This window comes from Podarcis vaucheri (assembly GCF_965113315.1).
Source record: "Podarcis vaucheri genome assembly, chromosome: 3".
NCBI lineage: Eukaryota > Metazoa > Chordata > Lepidosauria > Squamata > Lacertidae > Podarcis > Podarcis vaucheri.
The window spans coordinates 8,097,439-8,121,530 of record NC_138761.1 but is presented as its reverse complement, the minus strand read 5'-3'; the positions used below and the strand labels follow the sequence as shown (position 1 = coordinate 8,121,530).

Here is a 24,092-nt window from a genome sequence, read left to right as displayed (position 1 = left end):
ATTGTTCCAGTAGCTCAGGAATTAAATGGAGTGGGGGTGATGAAGATGGAATGTCTTACGTGAAGACCATTCTCTCTCTCATGCTGCTCTGATGTCACAAAGTAGAGTCCTGTTTCTTGGCTACCTGGATTATTTGTCATGCGGATTGACTGTGGCCTAGCTTGGTGAGAAAATGGATTCCTCTGAATTTGCGATTTGGTTGAATCTGGTGCGCAGCCTTAACTTCTCCCCTCTCGAGTTATTGTTAGGCAGTGAGGGGGGGGAGTGTTTTAAAGCACTTCTATTACTTCTCCTGGAATAAGTATGGTGTAAGTGAAAATGGTATGAATTGTAGAGTTTTGTATTATTATTTTTAACGCATTTTCAGCTTATTTCCAAGGTTTGCTTTCCTTTTGTGGAGTATAAGATGCACTAGTAGTTTATATCATTTATATTTACAGTGGTACCTCGGGTTAGGTACTTAATTCGTTCCGGAGGTCCGTTCTTAATCTGAAACTGTTCTTAAGCAGAAGCACCACTTTAGCTAATGGGGCCTCCTGCTGCTGCCGCACCGCCGGAGCACAATTTCTGTTCTCATTCTGAAGCAAAGTTCTTAACCCGAGGTACTATTTCTTGGTTTGCGGAGTCTGTAACCTGAAACGTATGTAACCCGAGGTACCACTGTACTGTCCTACAAAATGTAATTAACCATTTCTCCCCTGTTGTGTTTGTTTAGTTGTTTTCAGAAGTTATGTGCAAAATTAATAAAGAGTATTTTTATGATGATGATGATGATGATTATCAAAAGTTCTGCCCATATTTTGACTGATAAATTAGGGTTGCCATATCTCAAAGAGCAAAAAAGAGGGCAGCCTGAGCTGCTGCCAGCCTGAGCTGGTGAAAAAGGCACTCAGGTGAGTGGGGCCACCACCACCTAGCTTGTGCACCTCTTTCCTCGGCTCAGGCTGGCAGCAGCTGAGATGTGCAGAACATCCTGCGCCCAAGCCACCCACCCAAAAAACCTGGACATTTCCTCTAAGATGTACAAATCCACCTGGATGGGCATGTTGCCCCTCCTCCAAAAGGAGATGTCCAGGTTTTTCCGAACGTATGCCAACCCATTGACAAATGGGGTCATTCAGGTACATACAATAAACCACTAACTTGTTTCTTCAGAGACCTATTTCTGCAACTACTTGAGTTTGCTATTTGTGGAAATGATGATTCAAAGGATATTTCTGCACCACTCATTTCTATAATATGTCATGTAAATCCTTTACACCAGGCATAGCCTGTTAATCAAAGGAAATCTTACCTGGGAGAGCAAAAACCATCCATGAGAGGACAGAAAAGAGAAGCCAATAGACTTTCATTGTTTTTCACTGTACTGTACTTTTACTGAGAATTCAACCACTGCAATGACTGGGATTGCTATGGTGCTTTTAATCCCAGGAACAAAATATTTATATGGCTTTCCAAAACAGTCATCCACAGACCATTGCTTTTTAATGGTTTCGAATATGAATCAGAACTACTTGCTGTGTTCCTTCTGGAGAGAAAATTATATACACTGAATTGACACCCCCCCCCCCATTTTTACTGCAGTTAACAAAGAAGATGTTGGTGGTCACACAAACTGCTTTGCCATTGCAATTGGGGGGGGGTGTCTCCAGGGCCACACAACATCACCCCCCCCATTTAAATTGCCATTATTATCAACCTCAGACTGTGGAAGTAGGGCATTGCATCACACCAAACACAAAACAAACAAACAATAAATAATAGGAGAAAGAAATGTTGACGTACCAATATAAATCAAGGCATCCATATTTCCTGAGCTGATGTGGTGAAATTGCGCATCAATTTCTGAAGCATGGGAAATAAAATCCCGCCAGATGACATAATAGAATTGTGGATCCTTCATCACCTTGGAAACACACATATGCATGACACATATTTTCTCCCACAATAGGCCAAAGGTCTATATGATCTTATGTCACAAAAACAAATGTAGATTTTCAAGGTTTCCCATTGCTGGGGCTGTTGAAATCCTAGCTGCAGCAAACATCTATATTGAAAGATTTTCAGAGAGATGAGTTTTCATGTTGTTCGTCCTCATATTCTGGAATGAAAGTTGTGTGAAAGCCAGACATCTTAAACTGTTGATTTTTTGTGTGCATTGGGTAATTCTGAAAGACACATAGTCACCACCTGAGATGTGGAGAAGTGGGTGGTGCAGGACGAACTGAACACAATCTCAGAAGCTTAGATAGGTATGCATACAGAGAAACATAGTGTGCTTATCTTTGATGTTGCTTGAGAAAAGAATAGGGCCTTCACTCGCACTCCTCTCTCCCCATTAAGGCTGGGCGATATCTGATTTTCAGCATCACAATATATCATCAGCTAAACATTGTGGTATATCTATATATCATGATGTCTGAAATAAGGATTAAATTATATAGAGGCAAACATCTAGGGCTGGGCAATATCTAGTTTTCAACAGTGTGATATATCACCACCTAAACAACAATTTATCACACTGTCTGATATATCATCATATATCACGATATATCATGATATATCAGGCTATATGAAATAAGGATGGAGCTATGTAGAGGCATTGCCTGGCTTCATGGTTTCCCCTGCATTGTGATTTTTGCACAATACACAGAGAGACACCATGATTCATAATATATTGCCAGGTCAAAAATTATGAAACCGATATCACAACATAAACTTCAAACTGGTTTTCTATGATATGTTGATATATCATCCAGCCCTACATACCATCACTTCTTGCTACATGGATTCCAGTGCAGATGGCAACAGGAGCATTGCAGATGTACTTACTGATGAGAAAGGAAGCCTGCTGGATCAGGTCAATGGTCTAGCATTCTGTTCTCATAGTTGACAAGAAGATGCATGTGTGAAACCCCCAAACAGGACCTTGGTACAACTGTACTCTCCCTTCCTGTGGTTTCCAGTGGAGGGGGTGAATAGGCAAACAGTGGTCCATGGGGGTGCCATTTTGCTGCCCCCACATGCATCCTGCCTGAGGCAGTTCCCTCAGTTTGCTTAATAGAAGGGCTAGCCCCTGAATTGGAAACTGGAAAGAGAGAAAGCATGGAATATGAATAAATGGGTAATACCCATAGTAGATAGGGATGCGGGTGGCGCTGTGGTCTAAACCACTGAGCCTTTTGGGCTTGCCGATCAGAAGGTTGGTGGTTTGAATCCCCATGACGGGATGAGCTCCCGTTGCTCAGTCCCAGCTTCTGCCAACCTAGAAGTTTGAAAGCACGCCAAAAAAGTGCGAGTAGATAAATAGGTACCACTCCGGCGGGAAGGTAAATGGTGTTTCTGTGCGCTGCTCTGGTTTCGCCACAAGCAGCTTAGTCATGCTGGCCACATGACCCAGAAAAACTGTCTGTGGACAAACGCCTGCTCCCTCGGTCAGTAAAGCCAGATGAGTGCTGCAATCCCAGAGTCATCTGTGGACTGGAGTTATCTGTCAGGGGTCCTTTACCTTTTTACCTATAGTAGATAGTTGTACAAGCAAGAAGTTTGGTGTCCCAACGCTTGGTATTAGGACAGGCGCTTTTTTAACTTGATCTGGAGTTTAGGGATATAGCAGCCTTTGTGCGGGTATGCACTTTTAGGACTTGTCATTTCTTTGATAGGGGTTTGTCTGGGCACCGTAGGACATGTGCAGTCTTGAGCACACTGGAGGAAAAGTGAATATCAATGCAACAAATTCACCTTAAAATTATATCTGCACCACTTCACCTTAATGTTTAATTTCTTCTCTTCCTGTTCCTATACTTCCCATATTTCCTCTTCCTCATTACTTCTAGAATAATGTGCTTACATAATGCCACATCCATTAAACTCATTCTTTCAAAAGTCAGTAAACATCATGCCAATTATACTCTGCAGGAAGTATCATGTAGCTGCCCTTGCGTGATTCACATCAGACTGTTGAATGGTTTCTTTAAATGTAAAGGTTCATCATTGTTCCACTCCATGTGTATGTCTTTAAGGGGCCAGAGCAAGGGCCAGAGCAAGATAACGAGACCCAGCTTTACAGCTGTAAAACATAGCAGGTGCTGCTGAGTTGTATTTGATTAAGGTGTGTCAGCATCTGTGTGTAGTATATAAGGAGCAGCACCTAGCTCTCCCATTACCCTGGGGGATGGGTTGGTGGTTGGGTCATGTTTGTTTGTTAATATATTTAGTGTAAATGGAGTTTTTGTTTTTCTTATTAAAACCTTCTTTAAGTACTTTTTGAGTCCTTTCTTTTTAATACATGGTCTCCCCAGCAAGCTCTCTGCAGCGTTACTATACTGCAAAAAGCCAACATCTTTGGTTATGGGCCCAGCTGCTGAGTGGATGACTGCATATTTTTGGACTCTGAGAAAGGTTTGAAAACTCCTTCTCCTGTTAGCGTAGTTTTTGTGGGTCTGGAAGATATCCAGAATGGTTGACCGGGTTCCTGAAGCTGAGAAGGCTCTGGTCTTCCCACAGCTAACAGATGAGAACTATAGTTTATGGTCTTTTCGGGTGGAGGCGCTTTTGACCTCTAGAGAAGTATGGACCTATGTAACTGATGACCCTCCTGACCCTGTAACTAATGCTTGGTCGAAAGGAGATGCAAAAGCCAGGGCGATAATTAATTTGGCAGTCAGCGACCAGCAAGTAGTCTATATAAGAAATAAGAAAACTGCCAAAGAAATGTGGGACAGTCTTAGAATCATAGAATCATAGAGTTGGAAGAGACCACAAGGGCCATCGAGTCCAACCCCCTGCCAAGCAGGAAACACCATCAGAGCACTCCTGACATATGGTTGTCAAGCCTCTGCTTAAAGACCTCTGCTTAAAGGAGACTCCACCACACTCCTTGGCAGCAAATTCCACTGTCGAACAGCTCTTACTGTCAGGAAGTTCTTCCTAATGTTTAGGTGGAATCTTCTTTCTTGTAGTTTGGATCCATTGCTCCGTGTCCGCTTCTCTGGAGCAGCAGAAAACAACCTTTCTCCCTCCTCTATGTGACATCCTTTTGTATATTTGAACATGGCTATCATATCACGCCTTAACCTCCTCTTCTCCAGGCTAAACATGCCCAGCTCCCTTAGCCGTTCCTCATAAGGTAGCGTTTCCAGGCCTTTGACCATTTTGGTTGCCCTCCTCTGGACACGTTCCAGTTTGTCAGTGTCCTTCTAGAATTGTGGTGCCCAGAACTGGACACAGTACTCCAGGTGAGGTCTGACCAGAGCAGAATACAGTGGCACTATTACTTCCCTTGATCTAGATGCTATACTCCTATTGATGCAGCCCAGAATTGCATTGGCTTTTTTAGCTGCCGTGTCACACTGTTGGCTCATGTCAAGTTTGCGGTCAACCAAGACTCCTAGATCCTTTTCACATGTACTGCTCTCAAGCCAGGTGTCACCCATCTTGTATTTGTGCCTCTCATTTTTTTTGCCCAAGTGCAATACTTTACATTTCTCCCTGTTAAAATTCATCTTGTTTGTTTTTGCCCAGTTCTCTAATCTGTCAAGGTCGTTTTGAAGTGTGATCCTGTCCTCTGGGGTGTTAGCCACCCCTCCCAGTTTGGTGTCATCTGCAAATTTGATCAGGATGCCCTTGAGTCCATCATCCAAGTCATTGATAAAGATGTTGAATAAGACCGGGCAGTGCATGTTAGAAAAGAGTCAGCGTCTGCATTGACGTTTTTCAAGCAGTTGTACCAGACAAAGTTGCAACCTGGTGGTGATTTGGCAGCACACTTAAGACGTCTGGAGGCGATACGCGGCGAATTAATTCAAAGGGACATGGAGATACCTGATATTCAGTATGTTTTTATCATCCTTTGTTCCCTTAATGAGGACTTTGATGGTATAGCTAGCCAGATATCTGCCGTCCACCAGCACAATTAACTGTGGAAGGGGTAACAGCAAGATTAATGGGCGAGGGATAGAAGGGAGGCTTGTGCCATAAGCACTCCTGTTTCCAGAAAGAATGAGGAACGCCATATGCAAACCTGTGGTGATACAACTGCATTTAAAGCTGCAAAGCGTTGTTGGTTCTGCAATAAGCAAGGACATTTTGCAAAAGACTGCAGAGCCAAAAGAAAGCAAAGTACTCCCAAGCCTGTTTCTGTTCGTCAATCACGGTCGTCAGCCCAGCAGCCGGCATCGTATAGTAGAAACAGAAATGAGCCGCAAGCTTTTCACGCTCGGACTACAGATCGTAAAAGAATTAAAGGTGCCAAGTGGAATTCTTTTATTGTGGACTCAGGTGCATCCCAGCACGTTTGCAACGATCGAAGCTTGTTTATTTCTTTCGAAGAGGAAATTGGTAATGTACATTTAGCCAATTCACAAGTCCTGCAGTCGCTTGGCAGGGGTACTGTTAAACTTGACTCTTTAAACATTACAATAGCGAACTGCATTTACTGCCCGTCAATGGACAATTTATTATCAGTAAGGTGCTTTGCTCGTCAAGGCATAACTGTGCGTTTCATAAAGTCTATGTGTGAGTTTTTCGATGGCAACAAACATCTATTGTATGCCCGGGAATCTGATGGTTTATATAGACTGTATTTTCGCACCTACTCACAATCGCCTATAAATTGCAGAGCAGCACAGTCAAGCCAGGGGTTGAGGAATGTAAGGCCACATTCTGGGTGTGTCCACGAGGCACACAGAATTCTGGGACACCTGAATTTTGCTGATGTAATTAAGACAAAGAATATTGTCAATGGCCTCAACTTAAAACCATGTAAATTCTTTATGCAGTGTCTATCCTGTTGCAAGAATAAGATTAAGGTTGCACGCAAGGGTAGGTGCTCAGATAGGAAAGTAACTGAGCCATTTGAGTGTGTACATTGTGATTTAGTTGGGCCACTCCCACCATCATTAGGAGGTTCAAAGTACTGGCTTACCCTGATAGACCAGTATAGTAGATATTGTTGGACTTATGCAATAGCTGAGAAGTCCCAAGCATTTGAGAAGTACAAGGTTTTTTGCAACTGTGTAAAAATGAACTTTAACAAACCTATTAAGAATCTGTTTTCTGATCGGGGCGGGGAATTTGTTTCTGAGGATTTTGAGAAATTCCTGGAAGCGCAGGGGACTGCTCATGAGTTATCTTGCCCCCGAAGTCCCTGGCAAAATGGGCTTGTTGAAGTTGTGCAGCGTGATCTGCAGGCAGGGGTTAAAACTTATCTGCATGATGCTAATCTGCCCAAAGATTTTTGGGCTGAAGCGTTTAATGCGTTTTGTTATGTTAGAAATCGCAGTTATCATTCTGGTTTAGATGTCACCCCCTATGAGAAGTTGTTTAAAAAACGCCCTAATCTGAAATACCTACGCATTTGGGGTTCAGATGTAATTATGCATTATCCCGCTAAGCAGAAATTGGGTGAACGTAGTGTTCAGGAAAAATTAATGGGCTACCAGCAGGGGGCGTACAGAATTTACATACCAGCAACTGGCAAATTTCATATTACCAGAAGCATGATGCAAACTGTAAATTGGAATGGAGTTGCTGTTTTCCAAGATACTGATGGTATAAATGATACTGAGGAAGAAGAGGAAGCAGGAGCAGCAGTAGCAGGAGATGGTGCTTCTGAATTAATGGAAGAAGACAAAAAGCCTGTTGAATCTGATAATTTGTTTGATTTAAAGTCACAGGCACCCGAGGGGAGGTTAGATTCTCTTGAGTTTTCTGACCGTGAGCTTAGACTACAGGCATCTCTTCAATCTGACAGTGATGATTTACAACCTGAAACTAGTGGTTCACTTAGTCCCATTAAGTCTGAGGAGTCTGACTCTCCTTCCGGACTGAGACGTTCAGATAGAAAGAGGCAGAAACCACAACGATTTGCAGATGAACATTTTAATACTGTGTATGCCAATAAGGCGGTTTTTGAGCCAAAAAGCTACAATGATGTTCAGAATTTACCTAAGCACCAAGCTGTAAATTGGTATAAAGCTATGAACTCTGAGATAGCTTCTTTAAAAGAGCATAACACTTGGTCTCTTGTACCAGAAACCCCAGATATGAGACTTATTGATTCAAAATGGGTTTATAGAGTTAAAATGAATGACAAAAATGAAGTAAGGTACAAGGCAAGACTAGTTGCTAGGGGCTTTCAACAAATTCCAGGCGAAGATTATGATTTGTGCTATTCACCAAGTGTAAAATATGAAACAGTTAAGCTTTTGTTAAAAGATGCATCACAACGTGGACATTCTGTTTATCACCTAGATATAAAAACTGCATATTTGTTTGCAGATTTAAAAGAACAAATTTTTATGCGTGTCCCTGAAGGCATAGACGCTGCTGAAGGTTTGGTATGCAAATTAAATAAATCCCTTTATGGTCTGCACCAAAGTGGAAGGAATTGGCACCAAACTTTAGCAAAAGAATTGCTAGATATTGGTTTTTCACAAGGAAAGGCAGACAATTGTGTGTTTATAAAGGAAAGGGCAAACTCTGTAACAAAAATATGTGTGTATGTAGATGACGTGTTAATTTCTACAAAAACTAAACAGGAATATGAACAGGTAGTTTCACAGTTACAGAAGAAATTTGATGTGGTGGAATTAGGCATAGCTAAAAATTACTTATCCATGCAAATTGATAAAGGCAAAAATGGATCTTTTCTGGTTCATCAAACTGCAAAAATTGATGATCTAGTTGAAATGCTACGTTTAGAAAATGCAAATGGGAAGGAAACACCTATGCTGTGTGGTTTCACCTTTACAGGTGAAGATAAGCCATTTCCTAACAAAACTTTGTATCGTTCTGCTATAGGCAAGCTAAATTTCATTCAAAGAATCTCAAGACCAGATATAACTTATGCTTTTCACTTTCTGGCAAAATTTGTGGAAAAGCCCACTACACAATGTTTCTCTGCTCTTAAGAGAGTGGTAATGTACCTTAAACATACCAAACATTATAGGTTGCAGTTTACAACATGTATTGACAAAGGTTTTGAAATTTTCTGCGATGCATCTCATGCAGTGGAACAAAATAATTGCAGGGGTGTGTCTGGTATGGTGTTTTGTTACAATGGTTGTCCATTTGAATGGAAGTCCCAGACACAAACCATTATTTGTCTCTCTACAACAGAGAGTGAATTATGTGCATGCGTTCAGGCCACTCGTGATGTAGAATGGTATCTGCAAGTATTTGCAGACCTACAGATGCAAGTAACACTACCAGTAAAAGTTTACCTTGATTCCCAGAGTGGACTTGCTATCCTGTGTTCAGAGACCAACACACAGCGCACTAGAGTCTTAAGATTACGTTTAGAATTTGTAAAGAAACTAATTGCTGATGAAATGGTTGTATTTAAATATGTTCCAGCTGACAATCAAATTGCGGACATTTTTACTAAAGCACTTCCAAAGGTTACACATGAAAAACATGTACAAAGTATGCTTTATGTTTTTGTTCCACAATGATGAACCGCAGGGGAAATGTTGAATGGTTTCTTTACATGTAAAGGTTCATCATTGTTCCACTCCATGTGTATGTCTTTAAGGGGCCAGAGCAAGGGCCAGAGCAAGATAACGAGACCCAGCTTTACAGCTGTGAAACATAGCTGGTGCTGCTGAGTTGTATTTGATTAAGGTGTGTCAGCATCTGTGTGTAGTATATAAGGAGCAGCACCTAGCTCTCCCATTACCCTGGGGGATGGGTTGGTAGTTGCGTCATGTTTGTTTGTTAATATATTTAGTGTAAATGGAGTTTTTGTTTTTCTTATTAAAACCTTCTTTAAGTACTTTTTGAGTCCTTTCTTTTTAATGCATGGTCTCCCCAGCAAGCTCTCTGCAGCGTTACTATACTGCAAAAAGCCAACATAGACCCCTTTCCCCCTGCCACAATTCCAATTTCAGCCATTGGTTTGGACTGATTTAATTTCACCCACTCCCCTTGTTCCTCGTATAGATCTTCACTCCTCTCTTCTTCCCTGTCTAGTGGGGTGAAAGGTGCCATTTTGTGGTTTGCCCCAGGTTCTGAAATATATTGTTCCTGAGTGTGTCTAAGGTACAATGAGCTCAGGGCTCTACAGGAACAGGTTTGTTCCCTTGAGGCCTGGAAAAAATAAGAGTCAGAGAAGTTATAGCTGTGTCCCACTCCAACAACTATAGCTCCCTTGCATTCAGGAAGAGTAAGGGTATAAGGAAACAGCACATTTCCTGAGAAGGTACTCATTCTTTGTGGGACAAACAGCTATCCTTTTGTGCCAATGATACTCTCTGTGGGTGGAGGGGTCCTGGCTGTGGGTAATCCAGAACATCAATACAGACGGCAGGGTGAATTGACCGCTTGGAGCAAGCATAGTGGATATTGCCTATGGAGTGGCAGCAGTGGTTATGGTACACGTTGGCACAAATGACATGGGGCATGTGGTTGTGAGGTCCCAGAAACCATATTCCCATGTGAGCAAAGTTTACAGCATATGGGACTTTTTAGTTTAGAGAAAAAGCAAGTAATAGAAGTTTTTTGAATAAAGATGGCATGGAACAATGAATAGAGAAAAGTCTTTCTCCTTCTCTCATAACACACATCGTGTGGATGTACAATGAAGCCAAATGTTGGACAATTCTGGACAGATTAAAAGCAGTACTTTATCATGCATGGCTTATCATGTAGGGGCTTGCTCCTACAGGAGTGATGGCCACCAACTTGGATGACTTTAAAAGATGATTAGAGAAACCCATGGAGGAGAGGACTATTGAAGGCTACTTGCCATAATGGCTATGCTCTGCCTCCACAGTTAGGTAAAGGTAAAGGGATCCCTGACCATTAGGTCCAGTCGTGACCTACACTGGGGTTGCGGCGCTCATCTCGCTTTACTGGCCGAGGGAGCCAGCGTACAGCTTCCGGGTCATGCGCCAGCATGACTAAGTCGCTTCTGGTGAACCAGAGCAGGGCACGGAAACACCGTTTACCTTCCCGCCAGAGCAGTACCTATTTATCCACTTGCACTTTGATGTGCTTTCGAACTGCTAGGTTGGCAGGAGCAGGGACCGAGCAATGGGAGCTCACCCCGTTGTGGGGATTCGAACCGCTGACCTTTTGATCGGCAAGTCCTAGGCTCTGTGGTTTAACCCACAGCGCCACCCGAGTCCTTGCATCCACAGTTAAGAGGCAGCAATACTTCTGAAGTATCAATTGCTAGAAACTGCAGGATAGGTCTCATGCTCAAATCCTGCTTGTGAGTTTCCCACAAGCATCTAGCTGCCCATGAACAGGGTGCTGCACTTGGCCTGGTCCAACAGTCTCTTCTTATGTTCTAAGAACATAAGCAGAACAATGCTGAATATGGTCAAGAGTCTATTTGCTTCAGCATTCTATTTCCAGAGCTAGTCATTCAAAATTTTCTGGGAAGTCCATAAGCAAGACATGCTTTCAATGTCTTCATTGCTTGAACCCTTCCCCAAGCAACCAAGCTTCAGAGGACTACTGTGTCTGAAAACAGAAGCTCAGTTTCGGAAGCAGCTTCCATAGAGACCATATTGTCGTCTGGTTCCTTATAGCATTGCATTCAAACCCCTTCTAGGAATTCTGTTCTTGCTGTTCACAGACAGGCAGATTTGCAAGGACTAGCTGAAGTTGGCAGGTAAGATTCAAAGGTGCTTAGTGTGTTTCAACAGCGATGGGGAATCTGTTCCCACCCTCCAAAATGTTGTTGAATTCCAAATCCCATCAACATCAGCCAACATGGCTGGAGTTGATGGACCAACTTGTCTCAATCAGTTCTGCATGTTACTACACATGTATTGAAATCTCTTTCTTGTTTTTATTGAGTTTCAGTTGTTTCATCCTCATCTGATCCATTCCTGCCTCCCCCTCAGAGCTTCCATCACCAATTCACCTGGCTTGGTTGCAACAGAAAAACAGAGAACTCAAAGGAAAACAGCCATGAAGTTCTTTGGGCTTTTGTTTGCTGTTCTTTTATTGATATCTTGGGCTTCTCCAGGTAAGATATTATGGGTTTCAAGCTGTTCTAAACAAAATGAAGCTCTGGGTCCCAAGCTAGTTAGGACTTTGAGAGTTAAAGGCAACACCTGATAGTTGCCCAAGTAAGACCCTTCTCTGTTGTAGCCCCTAAATTGTGGAATTCCCATCCAACAGAAGTGCATCTGGCATCTTCACTATACCACTTTTGGCAAACGAGGAGGATGCAACCCTTTACACCTCTTGACACCTGAGATGTGTGTTTTCAGGATCCATTCTGTTCCTATGACTGTGATGTGTTTGTAACTGGATTTCAAATTGCTTCAACTCACCTTGAAACCTACTGGTGAAGGGTGGGCTATCATCACCATCTTCATCACACAGGAGTACTGATAAAATTTGTTTCACGGTAACTATGATTAAGCTAACTTTTTACAAAATAATATAACTTAACAGATTTGTGGAAAAATTGGATTTATTTGGGTAACATTTTGGAACAGTAAGTTCAATGATGATGCTATTGTGCTGCTTTCAACCTGCTGTAACGCCGAGCATTTCTTTATTTCCTTGTGCTTCTATCTTTTACCATTTCATTGATTAACAAATAACATTTAAAATAATAAAGGAGTTATGCAACAAGGGAAATAGAAGTCAATAACCTATTCAAACATTCAAAAACATGAGGGGTAGGGGGTCAAAGCATGTAAAGTGTGTTGGGTAAGGATGTACAAACCTTTCCATTTCATTTTGGTTTCTCATTCTTCCATAATCTTAAATTCATTTCTCCATAGTTCTGAATTCCATGAACTTCCCTGTAATATAATTTATTTTAGTGTGCAATTTTACCAATGTATGCATACATTACCATGCTATTATTATTAATAATAATTGAATTTATTAGTCATTTTATTTTACCCAAGTCAACCCATGGTAAATCAAAACCAACAAACCAGCCAAACATACAAACAGACCCACAAAGAAGGATTAAAACGGGGGGGGGGGGTAGAGAAACACCTTAGAACCCACTTCTAAAAGGCCACAGGTAGTTAAAGGCCATAGACCTGGTTAACAGGGGAAAGTTTTTGTCTGGCACGTAAAGATATATAATGATGGCACCAGCCAAGCCTCCCTGGGGAGAGCACTCCATGAATGGGAAGCCACCACAGAAAATGCCATTCTTGTGTTGCCACCCTCCAGACTTCTCGTGGAGGAAGCTCATGAAGAAGGGCCTAAGAGGGTTATCAGAGGGTCTGGATAGGTTCATATGAGAGAGACAGTCCTTGAGGTATTGTGGTCCTGAGCCATTTAAGCACTTTGAATCGGGCCTGGAAATCAATTTGCAGGCAGTGCTGTTGGGTCAGATTTGGAGTAACATGCTCAAATCATTTTGTCCCAGCGTGCAACCTGGCCACTGAATTCTGCACCAGCTGATGCTCCAGAACCATCTCCAGAGGCAGTTCCATGTGTAACGTGTTGCAGTAAAGAGGTTACCAGAGCATAGACAACAGTAGTTAGGCTATCCCTGCCCAGATGGGGTACAGCTGAGCCACCAACTGAAGCTAATAGAAGGCACTCTGCAATCCGACCCTCAAGTAACAGCAGTGGATCTAGAAGTATCCCCAAGCTGCATACCCACTCCTTCAAAGGAAGTGTAACCCCATCAAGAGCAAGCAATTTCCCACTAACAGTTCCTCAGTCTGATCTGGATTGAGCTTTTCAGTTCATTGACATCCATTACCAAGGCTGGTTGAAACCACACCACATATTTAAGAGAAGTATGACTCTTGAAGGATGGCCTTTTTTTTTTGTTTCTGCATTGTTTCAGAAACTGCAGCTTAGGTAGTTTCACAATTTTCTCCCCCGATTCTCAGTGGCTGCTGCTGCTGCTGCTGCTGATGATGATGATGATTTTATACCCTGTCCACCTGGCTGGATTGGCCTATCCCTATCCAATGAACCTGCATAGCTCCACCTCTGACCCTCCTGTCTTGAGCAGGAATGTCTGAAGAGGGGGTCTGCATGTGTTAAGCTGAAGCCACTCAGAAACCTTCCTGCAATTTGAAACTGCGCAATTGAGATTCACATCCAAAGGGAGGTCTCCTAGTGCACCCAGCAGAACACACAGATAGTCCCACTTCAGACCTTGCACCCATCACATGAAGGTCTGAGTTTTTATCAGCCACCACAGATTGTAGCGTCACTCATCTTTCAATACACGCAAACACACACACACACACACACACACACACACACTTAATCCAATGCCTGAATAATAGGGTCAGATGCTCATAAAGAAGTTAGTTCTCAATTTATTGTATGCTAGCCATAAAGGTTGACTCTTCCCTTTCTTCCTCTCATTTTGCAGTGGTCTCTAAAGTTTATGGTTCCCATGACTGCATAAGCATTAATAAGGGTAAATGTTTTCGATGGGACAAGTGCTTACCCTTTTATGACATGCTTGGAAAATGTGACAGTTTGAAGATATGCTGTAAAAGGTGAGATAGGATGCCTCAGGGTCATCTACAATTCTATGGCTCCATAAGATCCTGAGTGTCCTATGCCCCACCCTCAGGACTGGCCAATGTAGCTGCAGCCAGCTCTCATCCCACACTACCACCTGAATTAGATGGTGGAGGAGGGGGGCAACTTCCAGTCCCTGCAGCTGCTGCAGCAGCCATGTCCTAGCAGATCTGCAGAATGCTCAGGTGGAGGGCATTCAACCAGCTGAAAGTAACAGCAGCACCCCCATCCACTGCGCCCTGAAATTCACATTGACATCACTATCGCCTGCAGCCACCCTGCCAGCTCCCCAACACTATCACAGAACCAGCAGTTAGGTGATGGTTATGTCCTGCCTGAAGCACTTGACTTTGTGGTTTCTGTTGGCTACATGAGCTGACAATCCTGCCAGCATCTGAGGGAGGGGCTGAACAGGGCAGAGGGCTTGGGCATGCCAGTGGAGGCACCCTTGCTCTCCCCATTGCCATCAGGCCCTGGCAGGGAGGATGGGTATCCCCAACAGGAACAGCAACTGTGCCTGACCACCCAGCCCTGCCACTTCTCACAGGAGAGCGACGTCCCACATCCCTCTGCTGCAACTGGCACCAGAGATTGGAGGACTTGGGGTGGTGAGAGTTGTTCCACAAGGGCAGAGGACAATGGCTATGCATGTTTCCTGGCTGGCACAGCCCTGGCTGCTTCTGATGGGGCTGCCTTCTGCTTGGTGGTTGGCATTCTCTTCTCGGCTGGCCACCACTGCTGCTCTCAATACAGGGTCTGCTGGAGAGGAGCTGCAGAAAGGGAGAAGAAAGGGAGTGGAGGTGGACAGAACATGGAATGTAGCCCTGTTGTTGTTGTTGTTGTTGTTGTTGTTGTTTAGTCATTTAGTCGTGTCCGACTCTTCGTGACCCCATGGACCAGAGCAGGCCAGGCACTCCTGTCTTCCACAGCCTCCCGCAGTTTGGTCAAACTCATGCTGGTAGCTTCGAGAACACTGTCCAACCATCTCGTCCTCTGTCGTCCCCTTCTCCTTGTGCCCTCCATCTTTCCCAACATCAGGGTCTTTTCCAGGGAGTCTTCTCTTCTCATGAGGTGGCCCTATGCCCCACCAATGCTAAGCCTCCCTCTTCAGCTGGTTGAGGTGAAGAGGTACTAGAGGGATCAGAACAGGCTGGGTAGATATTACCCAAGCAGCTTCCTTAAGGAGCAGGACATGGTACTTTTCTTAGCAGAGTGTCACCTATAATCACACCCAAGGACACGTTATCTGGATCCCCTGGCGTTAGGACTTAGTAATGACTCCCCTTTAAGTAAAACTCTTTCTGTTGGTGGGTACAGATTATAATGCATCACACAGAACTGCCATATTTGTTAAAAAGGTTATGGAGAAGTGAAAGCTATTGACTGCACCTGAAGATCACGCAGGTGAAAATGAATTCATTGGCTGCTTTCGTGGGGGAATGTTTATAAACAGGGTTTTGTGATAATGTATTTTGCACGCATGAATTTGTGTATGTGTTCGGCTGGTTGGCTAAAAGGCAATCAACTATTTTCTCATTTCAGGAAGGAAGAACATGTCAAATCTCATTCTGATGGGACCACCAGGTGAGACTGTGCCCAGTTACTAAGTATTGGGCCATGCCGACTGATTTCTATTGTGACTTTTGCATTAGACCACCCTCTTTGCCTGTTCAGTTTATGCCAGGTTCCCAAGGAACATGGTTTAGGAGCCAGAATAAGCCCCCTTTCCCTCCTTTCTCAACCCCACATCAAAGTGGCTCATCTCCCAATCTCTTTGTGCAGCAACAGCTAAGAGCATGCGCAGAGGTGGGAGCATACACCTCTGTGTAATGCAGCCTCTTCTGCTCCGTGAACCCTCTGGCAACTAACCTAGCCTTGTACTGTGGTTCTCCAGATTCTGTGGGTTTAAGGCAATAAACCCACCTGCTACTCACAGCCTGTTTGCTAGCTGGCAACGTTGTGAGGGAGAGCACACCTAGAGACTCCATTGAGCTCATCTCCTTCTATTGCCTCATGGCATTTGCTGGCTTCTTCATGAGGCAGCTTCTGTACATCCTCAAAGTTTCAGGTTCACACCTAGCCACACCAACCCACACACTTGTGGCTTCAAACCTGTCAGGTGGCTTACCTTTAGTGGTTCTAGCTGATCTCCTCAGTGTAAACTCTGGTACCCCCTCTGACCCACTAGGGCCAGCCAGACCATCCCCAGTGTCAGAGAACTCCCCCTCTAACCTGCTGCATCTTTTGAACCTCACAGCTAGACCTGCGGGTGAGGACGGCTCACTCTTTGGCTCAGAATTGACAGTGGACTGTGGAGGAGTTCTAGGCCACCCCCTTGGAGGGGTTTTGGGCTGCTCCTGCTCTGGACTCTGTTGCTTTGGACTCTGTTCCTCAGCAAAATGTTTAGTTCCCTCCTCTTCCTCCTCATCTGAGTCAAGAAACTGTTCTGAAAGAACATCTGGGTTACCATGTATGCATGTCCACCCACTTTGCTCACAAAACTCAGCACTGCTGCTCACTAGCAGCTGGGACTGATTGCCATCAGGATATGTGAACCGCCATGCTTTGGACCCAGGTTCATATCCCACAAAGATCATCTTCCTGGACCTTGGTCCACCCTTTCTGTGTTTGGCCTTTGGGATGATGACCCAAGCCTCACAGCCAAAAACACGTAAGAAATGCACTTTGGGCTTCTTACCGTGCAGCAGAAAATAGGGCGTGTCCCCTACAGCTGAATTAAACACACGATTCTTCACAAAAGCTGCAGATTTCCAACATTCAGCCCAAAAGTGTTGTGGGAGTCCTGCATCAAACAGCATGGCAGCCACGGCCTCTTGTAGTGTTCTGTTCTTGCGTTCAGCAATACCAATCTGTTGAGGACTGTGTGGTTCTGTCAGCCTGCGACTGATTCCCTTCTGGCGGAAGAAACTCTGCAGTGCAGACCCAGTAAACTCCTCCCCTCTATCGCTCTGAAAGCTAACCAATTTGGCAGAAAATTGTAACTCTACCACTGTGATGCAATCCTTAATCAATGCAGGGGCTTCCCCTTTGTATTTTATCGAAAAACCCAAGACTTCCTCGAAAAATCATCCAAGAGAAGCAAAATGTATTTAGACCCACCCAGAGACGCCACTGGCACAGGCCCACACAAATCTGCATGGACCAGCTCAAAAGGCTTGCTTGTCTCTCTGCTCGACCTGGGATATGAGCATGTTTTCACTTTGGATTGCTTACAGGCTCTGCAATCCAGAAACTTATCATATCCCTTTAATTTCCACCCCTCTGCACACTCTGGGGCCTTCTTGACATTGGACCAACTTGAATGATCGTGTCTGTGGTGCCATAGATGGGAACAGCCATCATGTGGTGGGATGTTTGCGCACTGCACCTGTGTTACCTCAGGTAACATCACCAGCAATAGGCATCTCAACCACGAACAGCCTATTCTTGCACTCAACACTGAAAAGCTGCTTCCCATCCCTGGAAAAAGAACACGTGTTATTTGCAAACTGAACACAGAAACCACCAGCTACTAGAGCAGACATGGATAAAAGGCAGTTGGCTATTTCTGGAACCACAAAAGCCTGAACATCATGATCTAGGAACGAACAATAAAGGGTCCCAAACTGAGTCAGTGGCCTTCTGCTTCCATCTGCCAGCGACACATATTTTCCACTTTGCACAGTCTTGTAGTTCCAAAGAAGTCCAGCTGAGGGCACTAAAGTGTGCGTGGCTCCAGTGTCAACAGCAAAGGAGAGACTGGCTTCCTGTTTGGGTTTCACAACAGCCATCAAAGCTGCTAGATGAAACAATGTTGTTGACTCCTTGCACTCAACCCAGTTGGAACTTTTGGCATTCTTCCCATGCTTTGCAGAGGTCTTATTCTGGTTGCTCTGGGAGACGGCCTTGGGCCCTTCCTGCTGTGCCTCTGCAGGACAGTCTCTCACGAGATGGCCAGTACTTCCACACTGAAAACATCTTTTGGAGACAAAGGCTTTTACAGAGCTCTCACAGCTTCTCCCTGCACCCCCACTCCTGGGTGCACAGTTTCCAGAGGAACAGCCTGCGACTGCTTTCCTCTCAGCTCTCTACCTCTGTTCCTGTCCATCACAAAGATGTGTTGAAGCATAAAAACAGCTTCCAGAAACGTGGCTTTCAGCCCCCATTGGGCTCACGGCCCCCTCTTGGTCTTTGGCTCCCACTGTGGCTACACACGCCTTCTGCAGTGCCTCCCAAGTGACCCAGGCCTCCTTGATCCCCTCAAGGTTCGGCAACAGCCAAGCGTCCACGTTTGCTCTTAGCATGCTCAGGACACTCTGATCCCTTTCCAGAGCTGCAGCCACTTCTGCCTCAGAAACTGTCTCACTAGCCTGAGGTGGTGGGGTTTGCATGCAATTCCAGAGCTGTTCTCCCAACAGCCAGTACTTCATCCCAATTGGGACCAGTCAGCCTTTCAAAAGGCAAGGTGAAAGCCTCTGGAGCCTGTGCCATCTTTCCCGGGGCTATAGCTTACTCACGCTTTTGCTGGCCGGTGCTCAAAGATGCTTCCTTCAGCTCCGCCTCACCAGCGAAATCTTGACTGCCTCAGTGTCTGGCAGGACTTCAAAGCTGTACTTGGATGTAACATTCCTTTCTCACACTTAGCAGCAAAACGAACAGCCCATAACCTGTGAACTTTACTGCCTGTCCGGCACACTTCCGCGGTGCAATAAAGCTGCTTCCAGGCAGCTGCAGAGCTGAGCAGCGGTTGCGCTTCCGTATGAGAAGAAGGAAAAAAGGGTCCACTCACTGTTCTTTCTAACACCGCTTATTTACAGCAAGCAAAACAAGAAACAGTTCCATTGGAACTCGGACACATGCTGTGTGTCTCTCTCTCTCCACCAAAATTGAAAGTGCTTTTTACACAGACACAGACAAAGAACAACACAGCTTCCACTTCCTGGGAAGCTCCTCCCCAGATGTAGGACATTCAGGAGGTTTAACCCTTAACCACCACACTCCACTGTTTATAAACAGGGTTTTTGTGATAATGTATTCTGCATGCATGAATTTGTGTATGTGTTCGGCTGGTTGGCTAAAAGGCAATCAACTGTTTCCCATTTCAGGAAGAAAGAACACGTCAAATCTCATTCTGATGGGGCCACCAGGTGAGACTGTGCCCAGTTGCTAAGTATTGGGCCATGCCGACTGATTTCTATTGTGACTTTTGCATTAGACTACCCTCTTTGCCTGTTCAGTTTATGCCAGGTTCCCAGGGCACATGGTCTAGGGCTTGCTGATCAGAAGGTTGGCAGTTTGAATCCCCATGACGGGGTGAGCTCCCATTACTCGCTCCCTGCTCCTGCCAACCTAGGACTTCGAAATCACGTCAAAGTGCAAGTAGATAAATAGGTAAAAGGTGGCAGGAAGGTAAAAGGTGTTTCCATGCGCTGCTCCGGTTCACCAGAAGCGGCTTAGTCATTCTGGCCACATGACCTGGAAGCTGTGCGCCAGCTCCCTCAGCCAATAAAGCGAGAGCCACAACCCCAGAGTCGTCCGCGACTGGACTTAATGGTCAGGGGTCCCTTTACCTTTACCTTTTTAAAACATTCCAGTTTAGACTAACCGACCCAGATGCTTAGAAAGTTGAGATGATTTTAATATGTTTAATATGTTTTAGTATTTTAACTTTTGTATGTTTTAAAGTAGGGTTGTGATTTCCCCCTTTGAGGGTTTTTTTTTTTTTTTACAATTGACCAATGTATAAATTTAATGAAATAAATAAAAAGTAAAATATTTTTTTCCATGGCTGACGATTTTCTTGGCTACTATTCCCCTTGTGTCCACTAGCAGCAAGGTTCATTGTTGTGGCCCCTTGAAAACTGATTTTATTACCTTCTGAGATAAGTCTTGTTCCAAGCACCTGCTCTTTCAGAGACATGCAGGTCTTTTTCATTTACCCAATCCTTTTTCTGAACGCAATCTTTAACCACTATACATTGATCATCAGTGTCGTGATGTTATATTAAAAGTATGGGTTTTCGTTTGTTTGTTTTCTGTAGAAAGTTCTGATATTTTCTAATCTGAACATTTTAAAATAGTAAATGAGAATGACAATAATAAGCCACCATTCCATTTCTGCCTATATTCCCCTATCTGTTTTTTTTTTTTTTTTTTTTGCAGAAAACACACTGTTTCCGTCAGAATTGAGCACAGCAGCTCTCATCACACGTGAGTAGGTGTGGGGAAGGAATCTGGAGCTGTGACTCCATGTTAGCATGCCTGATCCAATGTACCCAGACCAGAACTGGAATTTTTTATGGGATCTGAACATGGCCCTGTTCCCATTCTCTTGTGGATCCCCAATACGAGGTGTCCTAAGTGATGCCTGAGGTGATGTGGTCATAATAATAATAATAATAATAAGAAGAAGAAGAAGAAGAAGAAGAAGAAGAAGAAGAAAAAAGAAGAAGAAGAAGAAGAAGAAGAAGAAGAAGAAGAAGAAGAAGAAGAAGAAGAAGAAGAATATGTTATTTATACCCCACCCATCTGGCTGGGCTTCCCCAGAGACTCTGGGTGGCTTCCAACATAATATCAAAATACAGTAATGCATCATACATTAAAAGCTTCCCTAAACAGGATTTCAGATGTCTTCTAAAAGTCTGGTAGTTGTTGTTCTTTTTGACATCTGGGCAGGCGGGCGCCACTACCGAGAAGGCCGTCTGCCTGGTTCCCTGTAACTTGGCTTCTCACAGTGAGAGAACTGCCAGAAGGCCCTTGGCACTGGACCTCAGTGTCCAGGTAGAATGATGGAGGTGGAGTCACTCCTTCAGTGGTCTAAACCACTGAGCCTCTTGGGCTTGCCAATCAGAAGGTCGGCGGTTCGAATCCCCGCAATGGGGGGAGCTCCCATTGCTCGGTCCCAGCTCCTGCCAACCTAGCAGTTCGAAAGCATGCCAGTACAAGTAGATAAATAGGTACTGCTGTGGCAGGAAGGTAAACAGCATTTCCGTTTGGTGCTCTAGTTTCGGTGTTCTGTTGCGCCAGAAGCGGCTTAGTCATGCTGGCCACATGACCCGGAAAAACTGTCTGTGGACCAACACCAGCTCCCTCGGCCTGTAAAGCGAAATGAGTGCTGGAACCCCAGAGTCCTCTGCAACTGGACTTAACTATCAAGGGTCCTTTACCTTTACCTTTTAAGGGATGCCTGAGTCTTTTCTTTTTAAATAATCTCTTCATAGCAGCCAGCTAGTGAGCAGAGCTCTGTTGATGCACAACTGAAACAGATGAAGCCAGTCCCACAGAAAGTGACACATCTTTCTGAAGCTCTCCTTGGAAGTTTTATATGTCACTTATGCATTTTATACACTGCTTTTTTCTAAAAAAAAATAATGTTTAGGGGTACTCTCATTTTCCTACTCATATTGAATGAGGCCAAACTTAGATTCACAAAATGTTGAGGGGTCTGCGTACCCCTGAGTCCCCCCCAGAAAAACCCCACTGATTTTATGTATTTCATGTACAATTCTCCTTATCAAGATCTGCCACTCCCAAGTGGACTTGCTACTAGGGACAGATGGATCTGTCGATTTCGGTCTTTTCAGTTTCTCTTAAAAAACAAAATCAAAATTACATTCATTACTCCATATTTCTGCAGAATTTTGCCATAACAAATTCCCCTGAATATTCAACATTTTAGTGCAAATTTCTCCGGAAAAAGACATTTTTGTTTACAGTTTTGACTAATATGCACATTTTTGCAAGCCATTTCCCCTGATGTAATGATCTATGCCCAGATTTCTGAGGAGCTATATGGATTTGCCCTTAAAAATCCACAGAGAAATAGGATAGAATGAACTTTAGTCCCATACTTATGTGGATCTCAATATCATTTCTCCCTTATTTCTTTTTACAGGGGTGGATTGTAAGCAAAGCTCAGATTCATATCAAGAATGAAATAATCAAAGAGTCCTGGTTCACCTTCCTGATTTTTTTCTTTGTTCAAAATAAATTGTAGTTATAAAAAGATCTATGTTGTCTTATTTTATGGCAAGGAAATAACCCCAGTTGTTGAGTTGCTCATGAATGGACAGAGACAAAATCATATGGTGTTTTTGCTGGGGTTGATAAGAGAATAGATGCAGGGAGACAGGTCTGGGGTAGATATGTAATATCTAAAGGTTTGTAACATGGAAGATGGAGCAAGCTTGCCCTCTCCTGCTCCAGAGGCTAGGAGCTGAACCAATGGATTCAAGTTACAAAGAAAAGAGATTCTAGCAAAACATCAGGAAGAACTTTCTTCTTCTTCTTCTTCTTCTGATGATGATACCTTTATTGTCATTGTACAACCTGTGTACAATGAAAGTAAATGAGCCTCCCTCCCCACCCAAACACTCTTATCGAACAACACACCATCTCACAAGTCAATTTCGCTATGTTATTTTCCATTCAACAGCCTAACAGCCCACAGTTAGAAGCTATTTTTTAGCCTGTTGGTACGGCTGATTATATTTCTATATCTCCTGCCCGAAGGTAGAAGATTAAAGAGGTGATGGCCGGGGTGTGAGTCATCCCTGAGAATTTTTCTCACTCTCCTAAGGCAACGATCCCTTGCGATGTCATCTAGCGGACACAAGGGACAGCCCATGAGATCATGTGCTGTATTCACCATCCTCTGTAGAGATGTAGAGACTTTCTGTCCGTGACTGTCAAGCCAGCATATTACACCGTGATACAATATGAAAGGACGCTTTCTATTGTGGACTGGCAAAAGGAGTTCATCAATTGCTGTTTAACATTATCCTTTCGTAAGACCCTGAGGAAATGGAGTCTCTGTTTGGCCTTTGACAGCAGAATGGACTCCCTCGGAAGGTGGTGGATTCTCCTTCACTGAAGGTTTTTAAGCAGAGGTTGGATGGCCATCTGTCATGTATGATGTGGTAGAAAATCCTGTATTGCAGGGGATTGGACTAGATGACTCTTGGGGTCATTTCCAACTCTAAAATTCTGTGATTCTATATAGAGCTGGGTATTGTATATAGGTGGTACTGAAAGCAATAGGATTTAATGAGACCTCCTAAGGAGACTACAGAGGGAGGGAAGGGAGAGGAGAATAAGTGCCTAAAGCAGACCCTCTTGGGGACTTCAATGGAACAAAGGAGAGCAGAGGAGCTTCCTCCCCCAATGGAAACATTGAATGCATTGTGACAGATAAAAGCAGCTAAGAGCATTTCTGAAAACTACGTGGATACATGGATACTGCTAAGTAGGAGAGAGTGGGGGGAGGGTTAACATTTTCAGTGCAGAAAAGGCAGTAAAGATGAGAACAAAGCAGAGACCCTTAAACGCGCCAGTGACAATATTCTCTGTGATATCAGCAAGGGGAGTTTGGGAGGATTACAAGGGTGATTCACAAATTACTTCTGTGCCCAAGCAAAGCATGAAGGTCATTGACAACACCACACCTTGCTTGCCTCTAGCATCTTGTTTTCAGAACCATATTGCCTCTGGACAACATGTCTCCATTTGGCTGTCACGGTGGGTAGCTCGTGAAAGAACTTCCTACTGAAGGGCTGTGGAACTAGCAAAATATACCAATAAGCATTTCCTAAACTTAAGAGGCTCAACTAAGTCAC

At 44.0% G+C, this 24,092-nt stretch overlaps 1 protein-coding gene across 7 annotated transcripts; it reads left to right on the top strand.

Annotated features, from left to right (window-relative positions):
* The first annotated feature begins 293 nt into the window (after positions 1-293).
* LOC309529629 (uncharacterized protein) lies at positions 294-22,485 on the top strand. 7 transcript variants are annotated; one of them, XR_014218218.1, is made up of 7 exons: positions 294-308; positions 11,856-11,980; positions 14,324-14,453; positions 16,021-16,062; positions 19,584-19,625; positions 20,641-20,688; positions 22,373-22,485. XR_014218218.1 is itself a non-coding variant. In XM_082218040.1 (6 exons), the coding sequence occupies exons 1-6, from the start codon at positions 11,923-11,925 to the stop codon at positions 22,383-22,385; spliced, it is 333 nt and encodes a 110-aa protein (XP_082074166.1). In that variant the 5' UTR covers positions 11,815-11,922; the 3' UTR covers positions 22,386-22,485. The 7 variants fall into 7 exon arrangements, 1 of the variants encoding a protein (XP_082074166.1); XR_014218219.1 differs by having other exon boundaries at positions 11,815-11,980; XR_014218220.1 differs by having other exon boundaries at positions 11,809-11,980.
* The last annotated feature ends 1,607 nt before the right edge of the window (positions 22,486-24,092 follow it).